Source organism: Pelobates fuscus, chromosome 10 (assembly GCF_036172605.1).
Source record: "Pelobates fuscus isolate aPelFus1 chromosome 10, aPelFus1.pri, whole genome shotgun sequence".
NCBI lineage: Eukaryota > Metazoa > Chordata > Amphibia > Anura > Pelobatidae > Pelobates > Pelobates fuscus.
In genome coordinates, this window is record NC_086326.1 from 115,934,233 (window position 1) to 115,956,254 (window position 22,022).

The 22,022-nt window shown below is 43.5% G+C and overlaps 1 protein-coding gene across 2 annotated transcripts in view; it reads right to left on the reverse strand.

The window, feature by feature from the left end:
- Positions 1-22,022, reverse strand: part of LOC134575646 (zinc finger protein 692-like) — a 68,674-nt gene that overhangs the window by 7,413 nt on the left and 39,239 nt on the right. The window contains exons 7-11 of one of the 2 annotated variants that reach the window (XM_063434991.1): positions 20,734-20,775; positions 20,580-20,630; positions 19,425-19,503; positions 14,129-14,243; positions 13,766-13,865 (exon numbers count right to left, since the gene is read on the reverse strand). In XM_063434991.1, the coding sequence (XP_063291061.1) occupies positions 13,766-13,865; positions 14,129-14,243; positions 19,425-19,503; positions 20,580-20,630; positions 20,734-20,775 (387 nt within the window). Of the gene's footprint in view, positions 1-13,765; positions 13,866-14,128; positions 14,244-19,424; positions 19,504-20,579; positions 20,631-20,733; positions 20,779-22,022 lie in introns of both variants that reach the window. The other variant, XM_063434990.1, reaches the window with a different exon arrangement.

A 22,022-nucleotide genomic window follows, 5' to 3' on the forward strand; every position in this document is an offset into this window, starting at 1 on the left:
CCACCAAGCGAAGAGACCCCATGAAGGGGACCAGAAAGGCTGCTTACCGTTTTACATGCCCAGCGAGCTTTCCGAACCGGGGGATTGGCTGAACCAGAGACACTCTTAGCACAGCGGACACTGCAACTAAATTCAGAGCCCGCTATGATGATGATGGTAGCCATCTTGCCCTAAAGTTACACCATGCCGTAATTACCAAATCGTGTTCCAGCGGTTACCTCACCTAGCAATTGCTAAACGTCTGACTTTATAATCTCTTAATGCCTATATCATAGTCTATCATTCTCTCAGGCCAACACTAACCTGCTAGTATAACGTTATGTTTGTGGAACCCTGCTTCTAGCGACCTAATACTTAGTTGAATCACTACACAATAGAGCATGCTATGCACTGAGAGAATAGAAATATGTCTACATAATATAGGCAGGCTTTAGCAATGTTAATGTTATATGGTGTCTCCCAGCTTGCATACACATAGTTCATCTTTGAGGTACACTCTCTCAAACAGCTACTGCTACTATGCTATCTGTGCCTCTATACTATGACTAAGACAGCACAGCAAAATAGAAGTGACAACTAATCGTCAGTATATCTCATGATACTTTAGTTCATCTTATTTTATCAACCTATTTATCTGTTTAGTTAAGCATGTTTAAAAATAAAAAAAATTGTGCGTACTCTCATGCCACTGTCAAACTGTTGTGAACCCTGTGAAACGCTGATGTGGCGAGCGCTAATATACTGTAATCACCCGCACAACAAAAATAAAGAATTAAAAAAAAACAAAAAAACCTTCAGCTACTTACCTGACTCCAGCGCCGATGTCCCTCGGCACTGGGTCAGGCTCCGCCCACGCTCCTCCCCCACCAGGGGGAGACAACGCGCATGCGCAGCAATTAAATCTCCCAATAGGAAACCATTATTTAATGCTTTCCTATTAGGAAAATCTGACGCTGGAGGTTCGTGAGGACGTCCAGCGTCAGATAATTGACCAAAGGTCGGTTTGGATTCCGGAAGCCCTATAGTGGCTGTCTGATAGACTGCCACAGAGGGCAGATTTAGAGCTGCAATGTAAATATTGCAGTTGTCTGGAACTGCAATGTTTTACATTGCAGCACTAAGTGAAATTAGCTGAAGTGATCTGGGTGCCTGGAGTGTCCCTTTAAATCAAACATGCATAGGGGTGTGTATTCAAAATTATATATTTATACATTCTATATATGCTTACATAATAAAACATAAAATAAACAATCAAAATGAATCCACTAAACACATTTTCACAACATATAATTTGTAGTATGGTTCTATATTTCAAATGTACTACAGCACCACATTCTCTCCAGCATTTGTCTGAAACAGCTGGATTTATTTTGTGTAACCTTGAACAAACCAGGTACTGCCTATAAAGAATTGTACAATGATTCTCAAGGTGACTGGCACATTTTTATTTAACATTCTGTTGCAATTTTTAGTAAGCTCCACTGCAACTGCAACCAATGCCTTCTGGGTCCTTACAAATACCTGTAGGTAATGTTTGTGACCTTTATATATATTATATTTGTCACACATACTGTATGTAAGAAAAATAGCATCACCCACGCAACCAGGACAAGACCTCTGAACATGGTCTGTGATATGTGTCACATTAGCAGCATATCCTTTAAGTCCTGTAAGTTGCGAGGTTGGGGCTCCATGAGTCGAATTTGTTGTTCCAGCACATCCCACAGATTCTCGAAATCAGATTGAGATCTGGGGAATATGGAGGTTGTGTTCCTCAAACCATTCCTGAACAAGTTTTGCAGTGTAGCAGGGTGCATTATCCTGAAAAAGCCACTGTTAGCAGGGAACACCATTGCCATGAAGGGGTGTACGTTGTCTCTTCGTAGATGATACATGTCAAAGTAACATTTACATAATTGCCAGGACTCAAAGATACCCAGCAGAGAATTGCCTTTGCTAATCAGCCTTCTTCCCATAGTGCACCCTGCTGGCATCTTTCCCCCAGGTAAATAACACACATGACCATTCACAGGCTCTAAAAGAAAACATGAGTCATCAGACAAGGCAACCTTCTTCTATTGCTCTACGGTACAGTTCTGACGCTCAAGTCCCCATTGAAGAGTCTTTTGACAGTGGACAGGGGTCATCATGGGCACACTGACCGCTCTGCGACTGAGCAAAGCCATGCGCAGCAAACAGCGATGCTTTATGTGTTCTGACACCTTTCTATCATGACCAGCATTACGTTTTTCAGTAATTTGAGCTATAGTAGCTCTTCTGTGGAATCAGACCAGACGGGCATTTGTTTGTTTTGCACCCTTACCTGTCACAGGTGCCTCATTCCATGGCCCCCTGTAACCTTGCACTGAAGAGAGCCTCAGTACTTAGGAAGATGGATAATAATATTGGTTAATATGAAATCTATATCGCTGAGCAAGCGTTTTTTCTATTTTTCTTTTAGCCTTGTGCAGGCAATGGGAAGAAATACCAGGAGATATTTGGTGCTGTGAAAGGACTGTCTCCCTTTGCCTAAATCTGGCTAAGGACCACATTAAACTGCCAGGCATAAGGAGGTGTGAGGCCTGGCAGGATGCACAGAGCTCAAGGCCCTCAGGATAGAGCAGGACGTCAAATCCCGGCAGCCATTTTACCCTTATTTTGTTTTGAGAAAATACAATATTTGGGTTTTTTGATCCATATCCACCTTCCAAATATAGTGGTTATTGTCTTTCTATTGTATCTGATTGTTATTGGGCTTAACACCCTTTCAATAAAATTCAATAGAGGTAGAAATCAGTATTTTTATAATTAGCGGCAGAAACACCTCTCAGTAACTCTAGGGCACTTTTCTTCCACTCCCGTTAGCATTGGGGAAGTCACAGGCACGTTGAACTATAGCTCCCCTAGAAGCAGTGGAAAACCTGTGACAGCTCCAGCATAGACGCTGATGTATTCCCAGCACAGACCAAGGGTCGATGTTGGGGAAAAAGGGCGGAGGACTTGCAAAGTAAGTAGGTCTCGTGCTTTTGCAAAAAAAAATTTCATATACCCTATAGAAAACATACAGACAGAGGCACGTACATCCATATGTGGTGGGAATGCCCGAAACTACACAGTTTCTGGAAATCAGTGTAGGATCTATTGAAACAGACATTTGGCAGGCCTGTGGTCATGGATCTACCTGTTAAACAGAACAATTGAGGGCTGGACGAAAAAAGAGCAGAAGCTGGTTCGCACAATAACTTTAAGCGCCCGAAGAGCAATAGCAATGGCTTGGCTCTCACCCAGGGGCCCGGAATTCCGAGGGGTGGTGCCCAGGATAATGGATCATGGATGACCTGACTGCTAGATTAAAGGGGACGACCGTGACTTTCCAAAGGATATGGGAACCGTGGGTCAATGGCTTAGTAGGTTCTAGCGGTGACTGAAAGGGACCGGAGAGTCGTAGAAGCTAGGGACAAGCGATGCAGTGACCCCGTGGAGACCTAGACCCTCAGGGCCTCGCTCGTCCACCCGCTCTCCCCCCCCACCCTCACAGACTACCTCTCTCATCGTTCTTACTGCCTCCTCTTCTCCTCCACTTTTTTCCGCTTCTCTTATATAGCCTCTTCTTATTCTTTTTCTTCTCTCTTCTTATCTTCTCTCTTCTCACTTTTTTTTAATCTATCGATAACCAGGCACGATAGCGCAGACGGAGAAATGAGGATGCCTAAAGACGAATATGGTTAGCGTAGAGTCATAGGCGTGCGCACGGGGTGTGCCGGGTGTGCCTGGGCACACCCTAATCCCTGCGGCACGCCTATGGATTAAGTCCTGCAGTAACGGAGTTCCTGCACTTTTTATGAGCAGGAACACCGTTCCTGCAGGCACTCAGCGCCCCCAAATGCTCCCCTTCCCCCCCCTGTCATGGGGGGGGGGGCAAGAGGTGATGGACCCCAAACCCCCCTCCTCCTCCCCCGGTCGGGCGCCTGTCTTCATCTCAGCCGCGGCGAGGGAGCTGTGTGCTCTCTGCTTCCTCTCGCCGCGCGCCGTTTGCTGATGCCGGAGCCGGAATATGACGTCATATTCCGGCTCCCAGCTACAGCAGACAGCCCGCGCGGTGAGAGGAAGCAGAGAACACACAGCTCCCTCGCCGCGGCTGAGATGAAGACAGGCGCCCGACCCACTGGATCCCAGGGACAAGTCCACTCCAGCACTCCAGGTAGGGAGGCTGGGTGGACATTCTTTAATTACAAAATAATAATTTGTGTGTCTGTGAATGTGTGTGTCTGAATGTGTGTGTGTATGTGTGTCTGTGAATGTATGTATGTGTGTCTGTGAATGTATGAGTGTGTGTCAGTGTATGTGTCTGTGAATGTGTGTGTGTATATGAATGTGTGTGTATATGTGTGTCTGTGAATGTATGTATGGGTGTCTGTGAATGTGAATGTGTGTATGTTTGTCTGTGAATGTATGAGTGTGTGTGTCTGAATGTGTGTGAGTGTGTGTGTGCGCACATTTATATATATATATATATATATACACACACACACACACACACACACACACACTGGAGTGTATATTATTTTTTTTTGGGGGGGGGGGGGATCTTGGGAGAGTTCCCACACTTTATTCCCCAGGACTTTATTCTCCCCTGTTGGCTCACACAGAACCGGCGCTATCTGAGTGCCGGCTCTGATCTAAGCCTCCATGGGCCGGCGGGGAGATCAAAGATCTACCTCACCGGCCCACAGCAACATGGAGGGAGGCAGGAGAGGACCCGGGGAACTCAAGACAGCAGCTCCGCCAGGTTCCTCTCGCGATATCTTAGCGTTGCCATGGCTCAACGCTCAGATCTCGCGAGAGTTAACTCTAGCCCCGCAGGCTAGAGTTAACTCTCCACTGGACCACCAGGGATGGCACATGGCAGCAAGGATCCCCCCTCCCTACATAAGGTACAAAGGGAAGGGGGATATTTACTAATCTGCCCCCACCTCCACAATCCCTCCAAACATACAGAACACACACACATACAGCACCCACACACAAACAGCACCTACAGAAATACAGCACCCTCACACAAACAGCACACACACAGCACCCACACACATACAGTACACATACAGCGCTCACACACACAGTACACTAACCACACAACACCCTCACACACAGCACACTAACAGCACCCTCACAAATACACGACACCCACACACATCACACAAACAGCACCATCACACAAACAGCACCCTCACACACACACACAGCACACTAACAGGACCCTAACAAACACACACACACACACACACACACACCCTCACCCACATAGCACACTACCAGCACCCTCACACACACATCACACACACAGCAGCACCCTCACACATACACACACACAGCAGCACCCTTACACACAGCACATTAACAGCACACCCACACACACAGCAGTGTGTGTGTGTGTATATATATATATATACACACACACACACACACACACACATACACATGCGGCGTGTGTTTGTGCTTTAGGGTGCACACCCTAATGCAATAGGCTGCGCACGCCTATGCGTAGAGTTAGGGCTCCTTACTGAGACACACTGCCTGTAATAAACTAAAAACCATCGATAGGAGGCAAGGCACAAAGGGATATACGGAGGGCTTGTCATAAGTGCTTATGATGCATGTTGTATATCACAGGATGCTCATTTTTTTATTTTTGGCTTCTGCGCAAGCCTGGATTATGTAATGTGCTTGCTATACCTATTGTGTGAAAAATAAAGAATTAAAAAAAAAAAAAAAAAGAGGGGCGTGGCTTGGACACGGAGCGAGCTGGACGCGTTTGCTTAGAGCTCCGCTCCGACCGCGCCGCGAAACAGCTAACAATCGCTTAAAAAACCGCTACCTCGAAGTATAAGGGCTCCCAGGGATGGATAAACGGCCCCCCAAGAAGAACCCTAAAAAGGGCCATGAAGTAGGCACCTCCGTGGCGGAGTTCTTCACGGCTCCACGTGCACTGACCCCAGGCTCGCAAGATGGCGGCGGTGGGGAAGATGGAGGAGAGAGGCCTGTTAATAGAAATGGAGCCGCGGGATCGCAGAACACGGCTGACACAGCCCAAATCTTGTCCACCCTGGCAGAGGTAAAGTCTTACCTGGCTGGGGAGATTGACCGCTCCACCAAGCTTCTCCGCAGCGAAATCCAGGCCATAGGTGACCGAACCACAAGGCTTGAAGCGAGGCTGGAGGCCACGACGACGGCGCACAACATAGCCATCACACAGGTTAACCTACTGACGGCCAGAATGGCGGCTGCCGACCTAGCCATCGAAGATATGGCGAATAGATCGCGCCGCAATAACGTACGCCTCAGAGAACGCGGGAGAGGGGCCTGTAGCAGACATAGTGACCACCATATTGAAGCCACTGCTGCCAGATCTCCCAGAACATCTATGGCACATCGAAAGAGCACACAGAGCTCTGAGGGCAAGGAGGTCTGATGACAACTACCCAAGGGACATTGTAATCAGGTTCCTACATTTCCAAACCACGGACGCCCTCCTCAAGAAAAGCAGGGAGGCCCGGATCACCTTCCAGGGAGCTGACTTATCCATCTTCCAAGACCTGGCACCAGCTACTCTACAGAGGAGGAGGGAGTGGAGGCCCATTACAGAGTCCCTGCGGGATGCAAGTATCCGCTATGCTTGGGGTCACCCCTTCAAGCTCCTAGCATTCAAGGAGGGCAGAACGCACGTTCTCCAGCCAGGAGTGAACCCTCGACCGTTCTTCGCGGCCCTGGGCCTATCAACACCTGAGAGAATCCCAAGCACGATGTCCGGCTCCGGGGACCTGCAGCCCCTGCCAGGAGAATGGCAGTTGGTCGGAGAGTAAGGTACAGGGGTAAAACCTCCATCAAGGGACAGCGACATACCCACACTTGCACTGGGGGACATGGGGGGAGCCCGGTGACTCTGGAGTTGGGAGGGGATTGGGAGACCCGCTCCGGTATCAGGACTGGGGACTTGGCTGTACAGCCGAAAGGGGCTTGGACATCGAGCTATAAGCACACCATGTGGTCCCCTTTGGGAGGGGGGTTAAACGGCTCAAATGGGGAATAACAGTGGGAGAGGCAAACGTAAAAAAAAAAAAAAAAAAAAAAAAAAAAAAAAAAGAACCAAAAAATATAAAATAAAGCAATAAGGGGGGGATCGTTATCCCACAGCAAAACCCAATTGGACAAAGTAAACTGTATATGTGTTATAATCCATGTTTGTAGGCCTTATACGTTAGCATGTGAAGAGGCCCAGGGAGTTATGGCACCGCACCAAGCGCAGGCATAGCTCATACCAGATGGCCCCGTGGGCCCTCCCTGAGGGCTCATTACTGTAGAGTTATTATGGCCGGGCTCGGTCATCCCCCAGGGGTATAGTGACTCTCTCGCCGGATCCCCCATTACATCCAATGCACTTGTGCCTAACGGAGTAAGTTCTTGCCCGTCCAACCTTATCCTAACGCCACTGCTAAACACCTATTCGACGGGCACAGGACAGTCCAGACAACCTCGGGAGCGTCTGGGTGATCAGTCTAGAGAGGGGATGAGGGCTAAAGGTGTAAAACTGCTGCCTGACCTCCAGGGATTAAACAGGGGGGTGCGGAGAGAGATCAGAGGCAATTTTCTTATCTCAATTAGGCCTCTAGCCTATGGGTCCGGGGGACAAACGCTACTTAACCGGAGGGGATGGGTTCACGGGAAGAAACGGGGATGATATGCCCCAATGGTCATAGGTATGTTTATATGTTCTTGAGATGCATGCCTTTTTCCTACGCATATGTATACCCTGAGTGTCTACGGGCTTACAATCGGTGGCCCTACACCCGGGGGCTGTTGTTGAACGCCCCGGCATCAGATAGACCTCATACCCAGGCGTACTAGTCAGAGGGGGCGGACCCGGGGGAAGTAATGGATGCACTGTACCCTAACTGGGTATTTGTATGAGGGATGCCCATCTTCACGCAATTGCGCTTACCCATATCACAGCTAAACATGCGCAACGCTGCCCCATCACGATAGGAGCGGTAACTGTTTCTTGCTCATGTACCAGTGGGGTCAGAGCCATGGGTAGAAATGTATGTAACACACCTCAAATGTGAATTACGTACCGATAACATCTATAGTGAAGGTAATGCGCTCTAATTGTGAATCGCCATGGATGTTGTCTTGTTTTTTCCCCCGCATGTGCCCACCCCTATCGCTAGCAAACACGCATATAGCACTCACGGCATAACAAAAATGGTAGACGGGTGACCCGGCCCTGGAGACTTGTATCGCCTAAAAGGTACGGGTATATATTGCCCACTAACCAGGTGTAACGACCTATGGATAATAATGTATGTAATATACCTTAATGATGACTATGTATTGGTATTCTCTAATGTGCAGGTCCCACGCCCCACATGTAAACCGTTACTTGCAACGTTTGCTTCTCCCATACAAGCACGGCCTCTTCCTGCCACCCCCCCCCCCTAGCCCCACAGTGGAAGTCGCGCTCCTACCCCCTCCTTAGTGGTGGTTCTTTTTTCCTAAAGAGGGAGGGCCTCCTCTGGATATACCTGCTACCTCCCATGACCATCTCTAGCTTCACAAAGCCACATAATAATGATGTCCTACCCTGGGACGTATACACACACACTCTTAATGGAACATACATCAGCACGACATATAGCGTCTTACGCGGTGCGGACCCACCACGGCACTGACACCCGTACCCCATACAGAATCCGCTGTAGTGCGGGATATGGACACGGGGACGACACCCCACACAGGACTGGCACTTGGTAAGTCCAGTCATCTCCTTTCTATCTCTTTAGACTCTTCTCTTTTTTCTTTCTCTCTCTTTCCCCCTCCTTACCCCCCCCCCCCCCCTATCCTATGGGACGGGCCCAGAGACGGTAGAGCACTCTAACGAATCAATACTTAGCAGACACGGCAGCAATGGGGAGTTAGGTGGTGATGAGCGAACAAAACTAAGTTGGGTATGGCCCTGAAACTGCTCTCCATAAATGCCAAGGGTTTGAACGCCCCAAGAAAGAGGCGTCTAATGCTTAGGGAGATAAAACGACTTAACCCAGATGTGGCGCTCATACAGGAAACTCACCTCTCTAAGAACACGACACTTCAAATTAGAGACCGTACATATAATACATCTTATGAAGCCAGATCACACCGGAAAATTAACGGGGTGGCTATCCTAGTGCACAACAGATGCCCGTTTCATATTCGATCCATGGAACTAGACCCTGACGGAAGGTACATTATCCTCTCGGGGACACTATATTCACACCTGCTGCATGTCGTCAACATCTATGCCCCTAACACACCGAACCCAGCATTCTGGGAGACAATGACGGAAAAAATAAAGACCCTTCCCCACGGTCTGATTATCATGGGGGGCGACTTTAACGCCGTACCGTGCCCAGCGGTTGACAGAAGCGCCAAGGCAGGGATGCAGAGGTCACAGGGCAGGGGGGGACAGGATAGGCTACTTCACAGCTTTGTTCAGGGCACTGGTTTGATTGACGTGTGGCGAGCCCAACACCCCGGAGAAGTAGATTATACTTTTTATTCTGCTCCACACGGCACCTATTCGAGGATCGATTACTTCCTGGTGAACAACGCGAGCATGGCAAAAGTAAAGGAGACGACGATCGGATCCATTACGTGGTCAGATCACGCCGACGTTACTTTGATGCTAGACCACCTATGCACGGCGGGACCATGGAATTGGAGGATGAGTGCCCACCTGTTGAGAGATGAGGGAACCAAAGCGGAAATACGTGCTGATTTGCAAAATTACTTCGCTGAGAACGACACAGAGGACATAACTCCGCAAACCATATGGGCAGCCCACAAGGCAGTGATCAGGGGCACCTGCATTAAACTGGCAACAAGGAAGAAGGCACAAAAGACCAAAGAGGTTACACGGCTTCTGGAGGAATTGAGAAAGGTGGAGCAAAAACATAAAAACGCCCCCAACCCCCATCTCACGGAGCAAGTACAAGAGATCAGACGATCCATCACCACTTTACTGATGGATGACTCCATCAAGGCACTAAATTGGACGAAGAGAACATACTATGAACATTCGAACAAGATGGATACACTATTGGCCCGAACCCTTCGTCCGCGTCGAAATAGCGCCCCGATCACTACAATCAAACACGGAGACGGAACGGTGAAAAGGACCCCCGCAGAGGTTGCGCAAGTCTTCACAGACTATTATACGCAACTCTACAACCACTCGCCTAGGACACAAGCATCCCAAGAGGAGGCCACCGCACAAATGCAGAAATTCTTACGGGACCTAGAGCTACCGAAACTTCCGACAGCAACGGCACAACTTCTTGATGAGGCAATAACGAGGGAGGAAGTGGACAGGGCTATAGCAGGCCTGAAGGGCAACAGGGCACCGGGACCGGACGGCTTTGATGGGGCGTACTATAAGGCCTTTCGGGAGGAACTTTCCCCGCGACTGGCACGACTCTTTAATGACCTTATGGAGGGAGGCAGCACAGAAAGCAGTATGTCCCTAGCTAACATAATACTCCTGCAGAAACCTGGCAGGGACCCACTACTCCCTGATAATTATAGACCCATATCGCTGATTAATCACGATGTCAAGATACTAGCGAAGATACTTGCAGAACGACTGAACCCCGCACTGAATACTTTGATCCACCCGGACCAGGTGGGATTCGTGCCTGACAGGCAACTCTTTGAGAACACCCGGAGGAACATAGACCTCATCTGGCGCCAAAAGACCTCCGACACACCAACACTCCTGGTATCATTAGATGCCGAGAAGGCCTTCGACAGGGTCGAGTGGCCGTACCTATTCGACCTCCTGCGACATCTGAACTTCCCAGAACGATATGTGACATCAGTTAAGGCCATGTACGACCACGCCTCCGCTCAGGTTAAGATTGCAGGAGCCGGGCCTCAACCTTTTCGGCTAAGGAATGGAACCAGACAGGGCTGCCCCCTCTCCCCCCTTTTGTTTGTACTGTCACTTGAGCCACTGATGCAAGCCATGAGACAACACCCTCTGATCACAGGGATAAAAGTGGCGGGGCAGGAATTTCTTGCCTCTGCCTATGCAGATGACGTAATGCTGACCCTCACGAAACCCAACGAATCCCTGGCAGCGCTCAGAGACCTTCTAACACAGTTCGGTGCCTTTTCCGGTTACAAGGCGAACCTGGAAAAATCAAGCGCCCTCCCGATCGGCATGACGGCAGAAGACATAGCAACCATAAGAGATACCCATAACATTCCGATAGTACGAGACCACTTAAAATATTTAGGAATACGCCTACCGGCTGACCCGCAGAGACTTCACCTCTTGAACTACACTCCTCTGATCAGGACACTCATACACGATATGGAAAGATGGCACGACAAACCCATATCTTGGATAGGGCGCATCCATACGGTAAAGATGAATGTTTTACCGAGAATTCTATTCCTCTTTCAAGCGTTGCCAGTCAAGCTACTCAAATCCGATCTAGCGCACCTTCAAAAAGCAATAGGTGATTTCATTTGGCAGAACCGCAGACACAGGGTCTCCAGAAATATATTATACAGGCAGAAGCAAAGAGGGGGGTTGGGCTTGCCACACCTTTACTCATACTACTTAGCAGCACAATTAGCACAGGTTGCCATGTGGCATACACCTCTAGAGAGGAGAAGATGGGTTGACCTAGAGTCACTCATGACAGGATCCGACCTCCCACAGTATCATATGTGGGTACGCAGAGAAGATAGACCTATCATGAGAACGGCATGCCCAGCTATCCTGAACTCCCTATCCATCTGGGACGCACATGCTCACAGGTATCATCTAACATCAAAATTATCTCCCTTGACCCCCATACTGAGGAATAGGGCTTTCCTGCCAGGCTTAGCAGCTAGGGAATTCGCTAACTTAGAGACCGCAGGGATCCAGAGGATCTGCCATATGTACGAACATAAGATACTAGTACCCTTTGACCAGCTCCAACAGAGAACACACCTCACCCCCACTGATTTCTTCCGGTATATGCAGCTAAGAGACTATGTCCAGCGGCCAGACGTTAGACAGGCAGCGACCGGCCCTATGACATTTTTTGAGAGAATGTGCCTAAACGAATCCACGCGAAAAGGCTTAATAACGACGATGTACACACACATATGCTCAGAAACAAAGGAATGGGGTCCACTAACATACACAGAGGCGTGGGAAAGGGATCTGGGGGAGGTGCTGGAGGGGGAGGATTGGAGGGACATTTGGGAGGCAAACCACAACGTATCCATCTGTGTAACATTACAGGAACAATCCTACAAAACAATGTTTAGGTGGTACACCACCCCAGTCACACTGCACCGCATGAGACAAACACCCACTGATGAGTGTTGGAGGGGTTGTGGACACAGGGGCACATACCTTCACATGTGGTGGGAATGCCCCAAAGCTCAACGATACTGGTCTCAGATACATCTCGTACTGTTTGGAATTTTCCATAAAGCACCAGACCTTGTCCCATGGACATACCTCCTAAACAGACCCATAGTTAACTGGACGAGAGAGGAACAAAAATTAGTACATAAAATCACTCTGGCGGCTAGGAGAGCTATGGCGCAAACTTGGCTACAAACGGAATTACCCAACATCCAGAGAGTAATAGGAAACATAAAGGAGGTACACCTAATGGATAGCCTAACGGCTAGACTGAGAGGGACCACATCTAAATTCGACAAATTATGGGAGCCTTGGCATGACTATGTTCTTCTCAATCCCCCCTAGATCAACAGTTTACCAAAAGCTTCACATTAATTGCAAGCCGAGCTGGGACGTCGCATGGGACCTCCCCCCCCCCCCCTCTTCCTTCCGCTTTTTCTCTCTTTCTTCTCTTCTTTTTCTTCTCTCCCTCTGCGTCTTTCCTTCCCTACAAATTAGGGGTAGGGAGAACGTGGGGATCCTTCTCATAATCTCCAGAACACTAGCGAATAACCACACAACACACTTCAGTGCATAACCTGTACTCAAACTCGAAGTGCCAGACAAATACGCAGGTACACAACAACTGGTGAGGTCCCGAGTGGAGGGACTTGTCGCTCTGGCCCATTGAGTTACGATATGTTCCGTAATGTCATGTTATGTTTTTATTTTTTCTAATGTTTTATAATGGTTACACCTATACAACGCAAAGAAGGAAAATATAAGAAAAAATGCCTTGGCGGACTGTGATGATGATAGCATTATGATATGGGAGGACTTGTCTCAGCATAACTGTACAGCCTGAAATGATGTACTCATGATGAATATGTTTCGTGGCTTCTGCGCAAGCCCATACACTGTTTGAAGCATAACTCTGTCTGCCAAGATGCAAAAATAAAGTATTTAAAAAAAAAAAAAAAAAAAAAAAAAAAGAAAACATACAGACAAAACTACATGAATATATTTTTTTTAGATTACACAATTTTAGAGTATTTCTTTAAAAAAAATATCCATAAATGGGCATGAAACTTGGACATCTTTGAGACAAGCAAAGACAAAGCTAAAGAAATGCAGGCCTACCTTCACTAAATATATTATATATTACACTTGTCCTTTTACAATTACTTGTATATTTTATTTCATTTTAGATTAAATACATCACACTTATACACTTTAAAATGCTATTTATTTAGCATTTGTGGTGTTAGCATTGTGAAGTGAGACAAAGAAATAAAACGAGAATAAAAATAAACATTTACTTACTGAAGGGGTTTCTCCCCGGTATGAATACGTCGATGGACAATGAGATTACTGTTGCTAATGAAAGCGTGGGCGCAGAATTCACATATGAAATCCCGACGGCCTATTAAATAACAAATTTGTAAACAAGATTTAAAAAGGGTAGAGATGTAGATGTATGTGTCAAATATTGCAAGTAAAGGAGATAAGAAAAAGTAGTAAAGTGCAGAGGGGCAGAAAAATGAAGCAACAAATGTGAAAACAAATACAAAAAGAGTGTGAATCATATGGTATAAAAAAAATACAAAAATGAAAAAGTAGTGTTGCATGCTAGTCCAGAATAGATGTTAGTTTAGAATAGTATAAATGAGCAGTATTCTGTATTACCACTGTGTCTTTTTTCGTGTTCCTTGAGGTGCTTTTTGAAATTAAATGACCTTCCACAGCCTGGAGCAGAACAACAGAATGTGCGCTGGTTCATGTGCTGGTATTTCTGGTGATACTGAGAAGAAAAACAACAAAATATAAACTAGTTTTTGCCATTGATGACACACAGGGCTATTATGTGTACCCACATTGCAGATCTCCAACCTGATTTTTGCTAAGAACAATATTTAAGAAAGCATCAGGCTTATGATTAACAAGAATATATGAATTGTGCTGCTTGCCACAAGAAAAACAAAACAAAGAAAAAACACAAACAAAAAGGGGAAATCAGCTGTAAAAGTTGTTTGCTTAGGAGTAATCCTACATGTTTCACCCAAAATAGGGCTTCCTTATGGAATCTCCCAAAATTTGTAGCAACATTATACAAAAAACAATAAAATAATTTAACAAAGTAACAAAATACTATAAAACAGAATGTAACCCTCCCCACTGAGTCTCTCTTTATAAATGGCTCTTGTTCCAATTAGTAATAAATGTATATACTAAAACTATAATGGGAAAAAATAAATAAAAACATATAAAATAAGAATGAAAAATATTAAATATGAGAAATAAAATATGAAAAATAATGAAAATAATGGTAATAATAAATATAACAATAGGAATAAGAATAAATGTAAATCAAAATAAATATAAAAATAAAATTAAATCAAAGATAATAAGTAATGAATAAAAAAGCATAAAGTGAAATAAAAATAAATATAAAAATGGCAAAAAAATGAAAAAAATAAAAATGAAAAAATATATATAGAGAAGAAAAAAATATAAATTTAAAATGTAAAATATTGGCACGTTTCCCAATGCATTACAAAAAGCAAATAATGTCAATACCAGCATTAAAGGACCACTCTAGGCACCCAGACCACTTCAGCTTAATGAAGTGGTCTGGGTGCCAGGTCCAGCTAGGGTTAACCCAATTTTTTTATAAACATAGCAGTTTCAGAGAAACTGCTATGTTTATAAATTGGTTAAGCCTTCCCCCTAATCCTCTAGTGGCTTTCTCATTGACAGCTGCTAGAGGCGCTTCCGTGATTCTCACTGTGAAAATCACAGTGAGAGCACGCAAGCGTCCATAGGAAAGCATTGTAAATGCTTTCCTATGCGACCGACTGAATGCGCGCGCAGCTCTTGCCGCGCGTGCGCATTCAGACGACGGGGCGGAGAGGAGGCGGAGAGGAGGAGGAGAGCTCCCCGCCCAGCGCTGGAAAAAGGTAAGTTTTAACCCTTTTCCCCTTTCCAGTGCCGGGCGGGAGTGGGACCCTGAGGGTGGGGGCACCCTCAGGGCACTCTAGTGCCAGGAAAACGAGTATGTTTTCCTGGCACTAGAGTGGTCCTTTAAGTCCTTTTGGTTCCAGTGTACCCAATTGGTGTATCCAAAACGTCTCTTTGTGTCAACCTCTCATCCCTATTTCCCCCTTGCCAATGTGGTTTCATATGTTCTATCCCTATAAATCGTAACTTCTTCCAATCAAAGACTGAGCAACCATTACAATGTATGGGGACACTATGGTTTGTCATCTTCCTTTTAATATTATTCAGATGTTCCATAATTCTGTTTTCCCCACATATTGTTTGCCACACGGACACTGCAATAAATATATTACATAGTCCGTGTGGCAATTAATATTCTCCTTGATTTTATATATTTTGTTAGTAGTTGTACTAACAAAATCTTTCACTATTCCAGTGTTGGTAAGCGTGGTGTTACAAGCTTTACAATTTAAACAGCTGTTGAAACCTGACACTGATTGTCTGGTAGATGATAAATTGTTAGATTTAATAATATAGCTTGGAGCCAAATAATTTTTTAGGTTTCTATTTTTTTTTTTAAATTACAGGAGGATATTGAGGGAGGAAAGGACCCAAAATCTGATCTTCCTTCAGAATATGCCAATGTTTGGCCAGCGTTCTTTTAATTTTGTGATGATCTGTATTGAATTTAGTAAGAAAAGCATATTCAAATGTATTTGTTGTCTGATCGGTCCCACTGTAGCCTTTTTGTTTATCCATAAGTAGACTATTTCACTCTATATCCATAACTCTTTGGATTTCTTTTTTAAGCTGTTGTTTATTATACCCTTTAGAAATCAATTTATCTTTAACTATATTGGCATGTTGATGAAAATCTGCCAAATTACTTCAATTACGCCGTACTCGTGTAAATTGACTCCCTGCAATACCTTGGAGCCACGGGTCATAATGGCAGCTCTGTCTATGGACATAGCTATTGCCATCTGTCTTCTTAAAATAACATTTTGAGGCAACATGGGGTCCGTTGTTAGTAAGGGTCACATTTAAGAAGTCTTTCTGCTCCATTCTGATATAAACTTAAGATTGTATGTATTCTGATTTAAATATTGTGTGAAATCCAAAAAAAGAAGCTTCTGAACCACTCCAAATAATAAGTATATCATCTATATAACGCCGCCAGAGGACCAGGTCTTGCCCCCAGCCATGTCTGGACCAAACTTTTAGGTCCTCCCATCTTCTTCTTTTTTTTTCATTTTTATATTTATTTCTAATTTTTATTTCACTTTATACTTTTTTTTATTCATTATTCATTATCATTGATTTTATTGTATTTTTTATTTATTTTGATTTACATTTATTCTTATTCCTATTTTTATTTTTATATTTATTATTACCATTATTTTTCATATTTTATTTCTTATATTTATTATTTTTTATTCCTTTTTTATATGTTTTTATTTATTTTTTCCCATTATAGTTTTGGTATATACATTTATTACTAATTGGACTGTTTTCCCATTGCAATGAATGATTAACATGTATTTGCCTGGGTAAGGGAATAAGTGTTTAGTTTTATTCTATTTTATTTTATTTCACTCGTTTTTTTCATTATTTCATTTTTTCATACATTAGGCTCATTTTTCCATAGGGGGAAGAAAAACTGGACACTGTCCCCATGTAAATATCAAATGGATATGATACAATTATCCCACTTATATAAGCAGAAAAACATTAACTATATATAAATGACTGTTTGTAAGTTTACTCTTGCATAACAGACATAAAGAGTGATATCGAGGGTGGAACGCACACGTCATCATAATGCGCCCAAGAAGGACGGCGCACCGGAAATTAGGCAAGGAACCAGGAAGTGAATGCCGATTAGACCGGGCAATTTGAAAATCATTAGAGAAGATTTCGAACAGCTACGTTATTTGTGGAAACACCCAAGGTTCCAACAATCAAGAGCCATTTATAAAGAGAGACTCATGGGGAGGGTTACATTCTGCTTTATAGTATTTTGTTACTTTGTTAAATTATTTTATTGTTTTTTGTATAATGTTACTACAAATTTTGGGAGATTCCCTGAGGAAGCCCTATTTTGGGTGAAACATGTAGGATTACTTCTAAGCAACCTTTGTATTTTTAAGGCTTTTTTAGCTCTATTTTAAATTTTGGATAAATAAAAGCAGTTTTTTACCTGTATCCTGTATCCTCTCCATACTTGCAGCAGTTTGCTAAAGGAAGAGGCGTCCTGGTTATAGCCCCCTATACTATCAGGGGAGGCACCCTTCTGCTATTTATTCTACTACATCTTGTGAGTGCTCATTATATTTGCGCATTTTATTATTTTCACAACAGTATAACGCTATGTTTTGTTTTGTGTTATATTTGTAGATCTACAGCCACTTTCTCCTATACGCTTGTCGTTGTCTTGTACCATATTAAAGGAATATTGTCTGGGATATTCCTGGAGAGGGCTACCACTATCTAAGAAGATAAGTGTGTTTTTTCCATCACATTATTGTTTTACTAAAGTGTTGGATATATTTTGTGTGAATTTGTAAAAGTTGTTTGCACTGCATAATACACCTATTTCAGGGGTGTGAATTCTTTTTTTTTGTCCAAGGGACTAAAGCAATAGCCTAATCTACTTATCCATTATGACAATCTACTTGTCTTGACACAAAAATAGCTTGTTAGAAGGATTGGGACCCTGCCTAGAGACAATGCAATAACTTTGCTAAACTCTTAATTTTCACAAATTAATGGAAAACCACTTAGCTATTTTGCTTTGTTTTGCTATTTGGCTTTTATTTGCAAAAATTCTAAATTTAGTAAATTAGTCTCACCTACCTTATAGTGTGTTATCTGCGGGTTGCGTAATGTGCATTTGTATTGGTGGTGTGTAATGTGTTGTACTCTACTTTGTCTCAGTCTTTCTAGCCTTAGTATGCTGACGTTACTGTTGGCTTTCTAAGCTGGTATATGGTTAGTGTAACTTTATCAAAACATCATGAACCAAGTCATAAAACAGTCTCCATATCTTTCATTCAGCACTCTCCCTATCATGAAATTAAAGGATGTCCATGAGACACAGAAACAACCCGCGCCCCCTTTCTTAAAAACAAAAGATAAAAAAGAACCTAAGTTCTCTAGGGAGGAAGATGCTGCAGTCTGAAACCTTAGCTCAGCCAGGTGAAGCACCTCTAAAGAGAGACACATAGAAAATATGACAAGCATGCAATATATCAGAAGAAACTAAAACAGGTTGCACCTGATGTTGACTAATTATTGAGTAAAATAAAGTGGTGTAAAACAAACAACGACAGATATTATAATATAGTCCTGGGAATAATTATCCTGTAGTTCACTGAAGATGATCAAGCTTCTTATAGATGCTTGAGGTATATCCAGAAATACATATAAAGAAAATCTGATAGTGCAGTATATCTTGATAAGTGGGATACATATGGTGTAGCTCAAGACCAGCTCCAGTATGCAGCGTGCAGTGGTATAAATCCCCACTGATGGGGGCGGGGCATGGCATCCAAGATGGCTGGACATGTCCCGCTATAGCTGTCCACTAATCAAGCCAAATTAAAGATATTTACCCTATTAACATAGTTTCTAAAGCAGCTGAAACCCTACTAATGTTTTAGCTCTGCAATCTTTTAGCAGCGGTTTGGTTACCGCTGAGTGATGCAGACGAATTCCAGCTTAAAACTTGCGGCCTCACATGCCTGGGCGACCAGGTGAAGCGGCCGATCACTCGACCCGGTGAGCACAACAGGCCGAATACAATATATGTCTTTCAAAACAATACAGTAATATATGCATTTACAAATGACGGCTCAACAAAAGTGCCAAAACGTTTTCAACTATTACACACAAAAACCTCAAACCGTTTGAATAGTTCCAATACTTTTACACACACACCTATGTGAATTACAAGTTAAAGCTACATAACATATTCATTACCTACATTCAGATATTGTCGTTTAGAGAAGATTCTCCCGCAATCATCAATCTCACATAACAGAAGCTCTTGAGGAGTAGATTTCCTAAAGGAAAGAGCCATATGTTAAAACGAGCCATTTCTCACATGGTTACCCATTATTATTTTTGGCCTATAAGGAGGATTATATAAAATGATTTTAACAAAACATATAAGACATAAGTCTTTGTCATGTTAATTCACCATCCGAAATGTGTTTTTGATTGACTCTCTGACCATGCTGATAAGAGACATTACAAATAAGGTCTGTAGGATCTGCAATGCTTCAATTTAAGTCACTTGAGCTTTACCTTGCTTCATGATCACATTTAACTTAACAAGAGACTGTATGGGCAAGGAATGTGGTGCATTTTATATAAAGAGAATGTTACACAATCCCACACCTGTCTTGCACCCTCATGGTAGATATTTGTATTTTAAATGTCCAAGTTTAATAAAACTAGAAAATAAAATACTATAATTGTGGACAGTTCAAAGCATAAGTGTAGAAACTATTTTGCCTAGCTTCATGAGCAGAGAGGAAGAAAGAAGGGGACACATAGGGGATTTAAAAAAAAAAACCACAACAACAAAGTGGTAAATCAGTGAAAGAACAAAGGGAACAAACAATAGAAATAAAATAAATAATGGCTCTGCCACCATCTGGGATCTTTACATAAGTTGCTTTGCTGTGTGTCTGTTGGCTCCTGGGTGCAGGGCAATGCGAGTTATGGTTATCTGAATCTGTCCATCATGGACATCTCCATGGTCTTCCTGAGCTTCAACTGCTAGGAGCCCCCGTCAGCGTTGTACTCTTGCTCATATACAGGAGTACAACACTGAGGTCTATGGAGGATCACCTGAGACATTGGCATCCTCCATAGATATAAAATTTTCCCAACTTCCATCACTAATGATGGCTGGGGGAAATGACAAAACCTGACAACGGTATCTCTGCCTTTTATCAGGTTTTCTCATGCAAAAGAGAAGCGGAAGAGTGCAGCGTTAAATAGCCAAAAAAACTAAACAAAAAAAACTCTCTCTAGTTAGCTGCAAAATCAAAAAGATTTCAATATTATTCTCTGCAGTATTTCATCGTATTTGGATTTCATTTGAATGTGCACATGTGAGGAATACACTTGCCTGATCCTTTTCTTACAGGTGTGTTCTTCTTCATCAACATGAGATCTATGACTGCAAAAGGAAAAAAAAAAGGTCTTACTAATAATCACATGTAGAATTGCTCCATTCTCCAAAAGAATTTGGGGAATTTGATAGGTATTGTTCAGTATATTACCTGGCTGTGGGGTGATTATCTTCTGATCCTGTCCCTTCTTTCCTGCTGAAATTAAGAAGAAAAAAAAAAACATAAATACATATATATACACACACGCACTCACAATATATATATATATATATATATATATATATATATATATATATATATATATATTTTTTATTATTATTTTTTTAATACACAATGTATGTTCTGCACATTACTGGGTTCACGCATATTTTTTATGGTCTTTAAAAATCATCCAGGTGGCAAAATATTTCACATTCTGATGTTTTATTCTTATTCTATAACCAAGTGGAAATTTCTATATTCTTAAACACCCATATGCAGTAGCTTACTTTTAGCTTACTTTGACACTTTGACACTGTACATCTATTACAATTATGCCAATTGTGGCACAAATCAATGTATTGAAGTGCGATATCAATAAGACTTAATTTTATGTCATCAGCAGTGTACTGCCATTATATACTCTTACATAAATTTTGTACCAATCCCTGAGGTCTATTCCTTAAACTGTGAATTTGCTTTTGCAATTTTGGAGGTTTGCATCCAGCTCAATTCTCCTGCATTCAGTTGTTAAAACTCTTTTGTGTTCCTTAAAGGACCACTCCACACTTTAAATAAAAACAGAAAAAAAACTCAGTTTAGTAGATATACCCCAATTAATAAATGCATGTATTTTTTATGTATGTATTCAATGGTCTAAAATAGTCTAAAATAGCTTGCAAAAGCTGCAGTTCTTATAACTGCAGCCTTTCTAAGCCCTCCCCTTTTTCACAGGAATTGACTTTCAGTCACTTCACAAAGAATTGTCCAATCAGAAGCTTATCATAGAGACACCTCTGTTCCATTCTGTTTCAGGTGTCTCTCCTCCCCCCAATCCCACCTTGTGTCTTAATCCCTCCTCTTTGGGTCAATGCCCCCTCCCCTCTCTATGTCAAAGCCTCCCTTCCCTCCCCTACCTTTGCCAAAGCCTCCCTGTGTCAAATCCTCCCTCCCTTCCCCTATATGTGTTAAAGCCTCCCTCTCCCCTCCCCGTATCAGAGCCTCCCTCCCCTTTTGTGTCAGAGCCACCTTCCCCTCCCCTCTTGTGTCAGAGCCTCACTCCCCTCCCCTGCTGACCTTTAATTGCTGATCCACGGGTAGAGGATCTTTAGTTTCCCCTAACCGGACTGACAGGAAGTGAAAACACTTCCTGTCAGTCCGGGTAGAGGAAACAAAATATCCTCTACCCATGGATCAGCAATTAAAGGTCAGCAGGGCAGGAGAGGGAGGCTCTGACACAG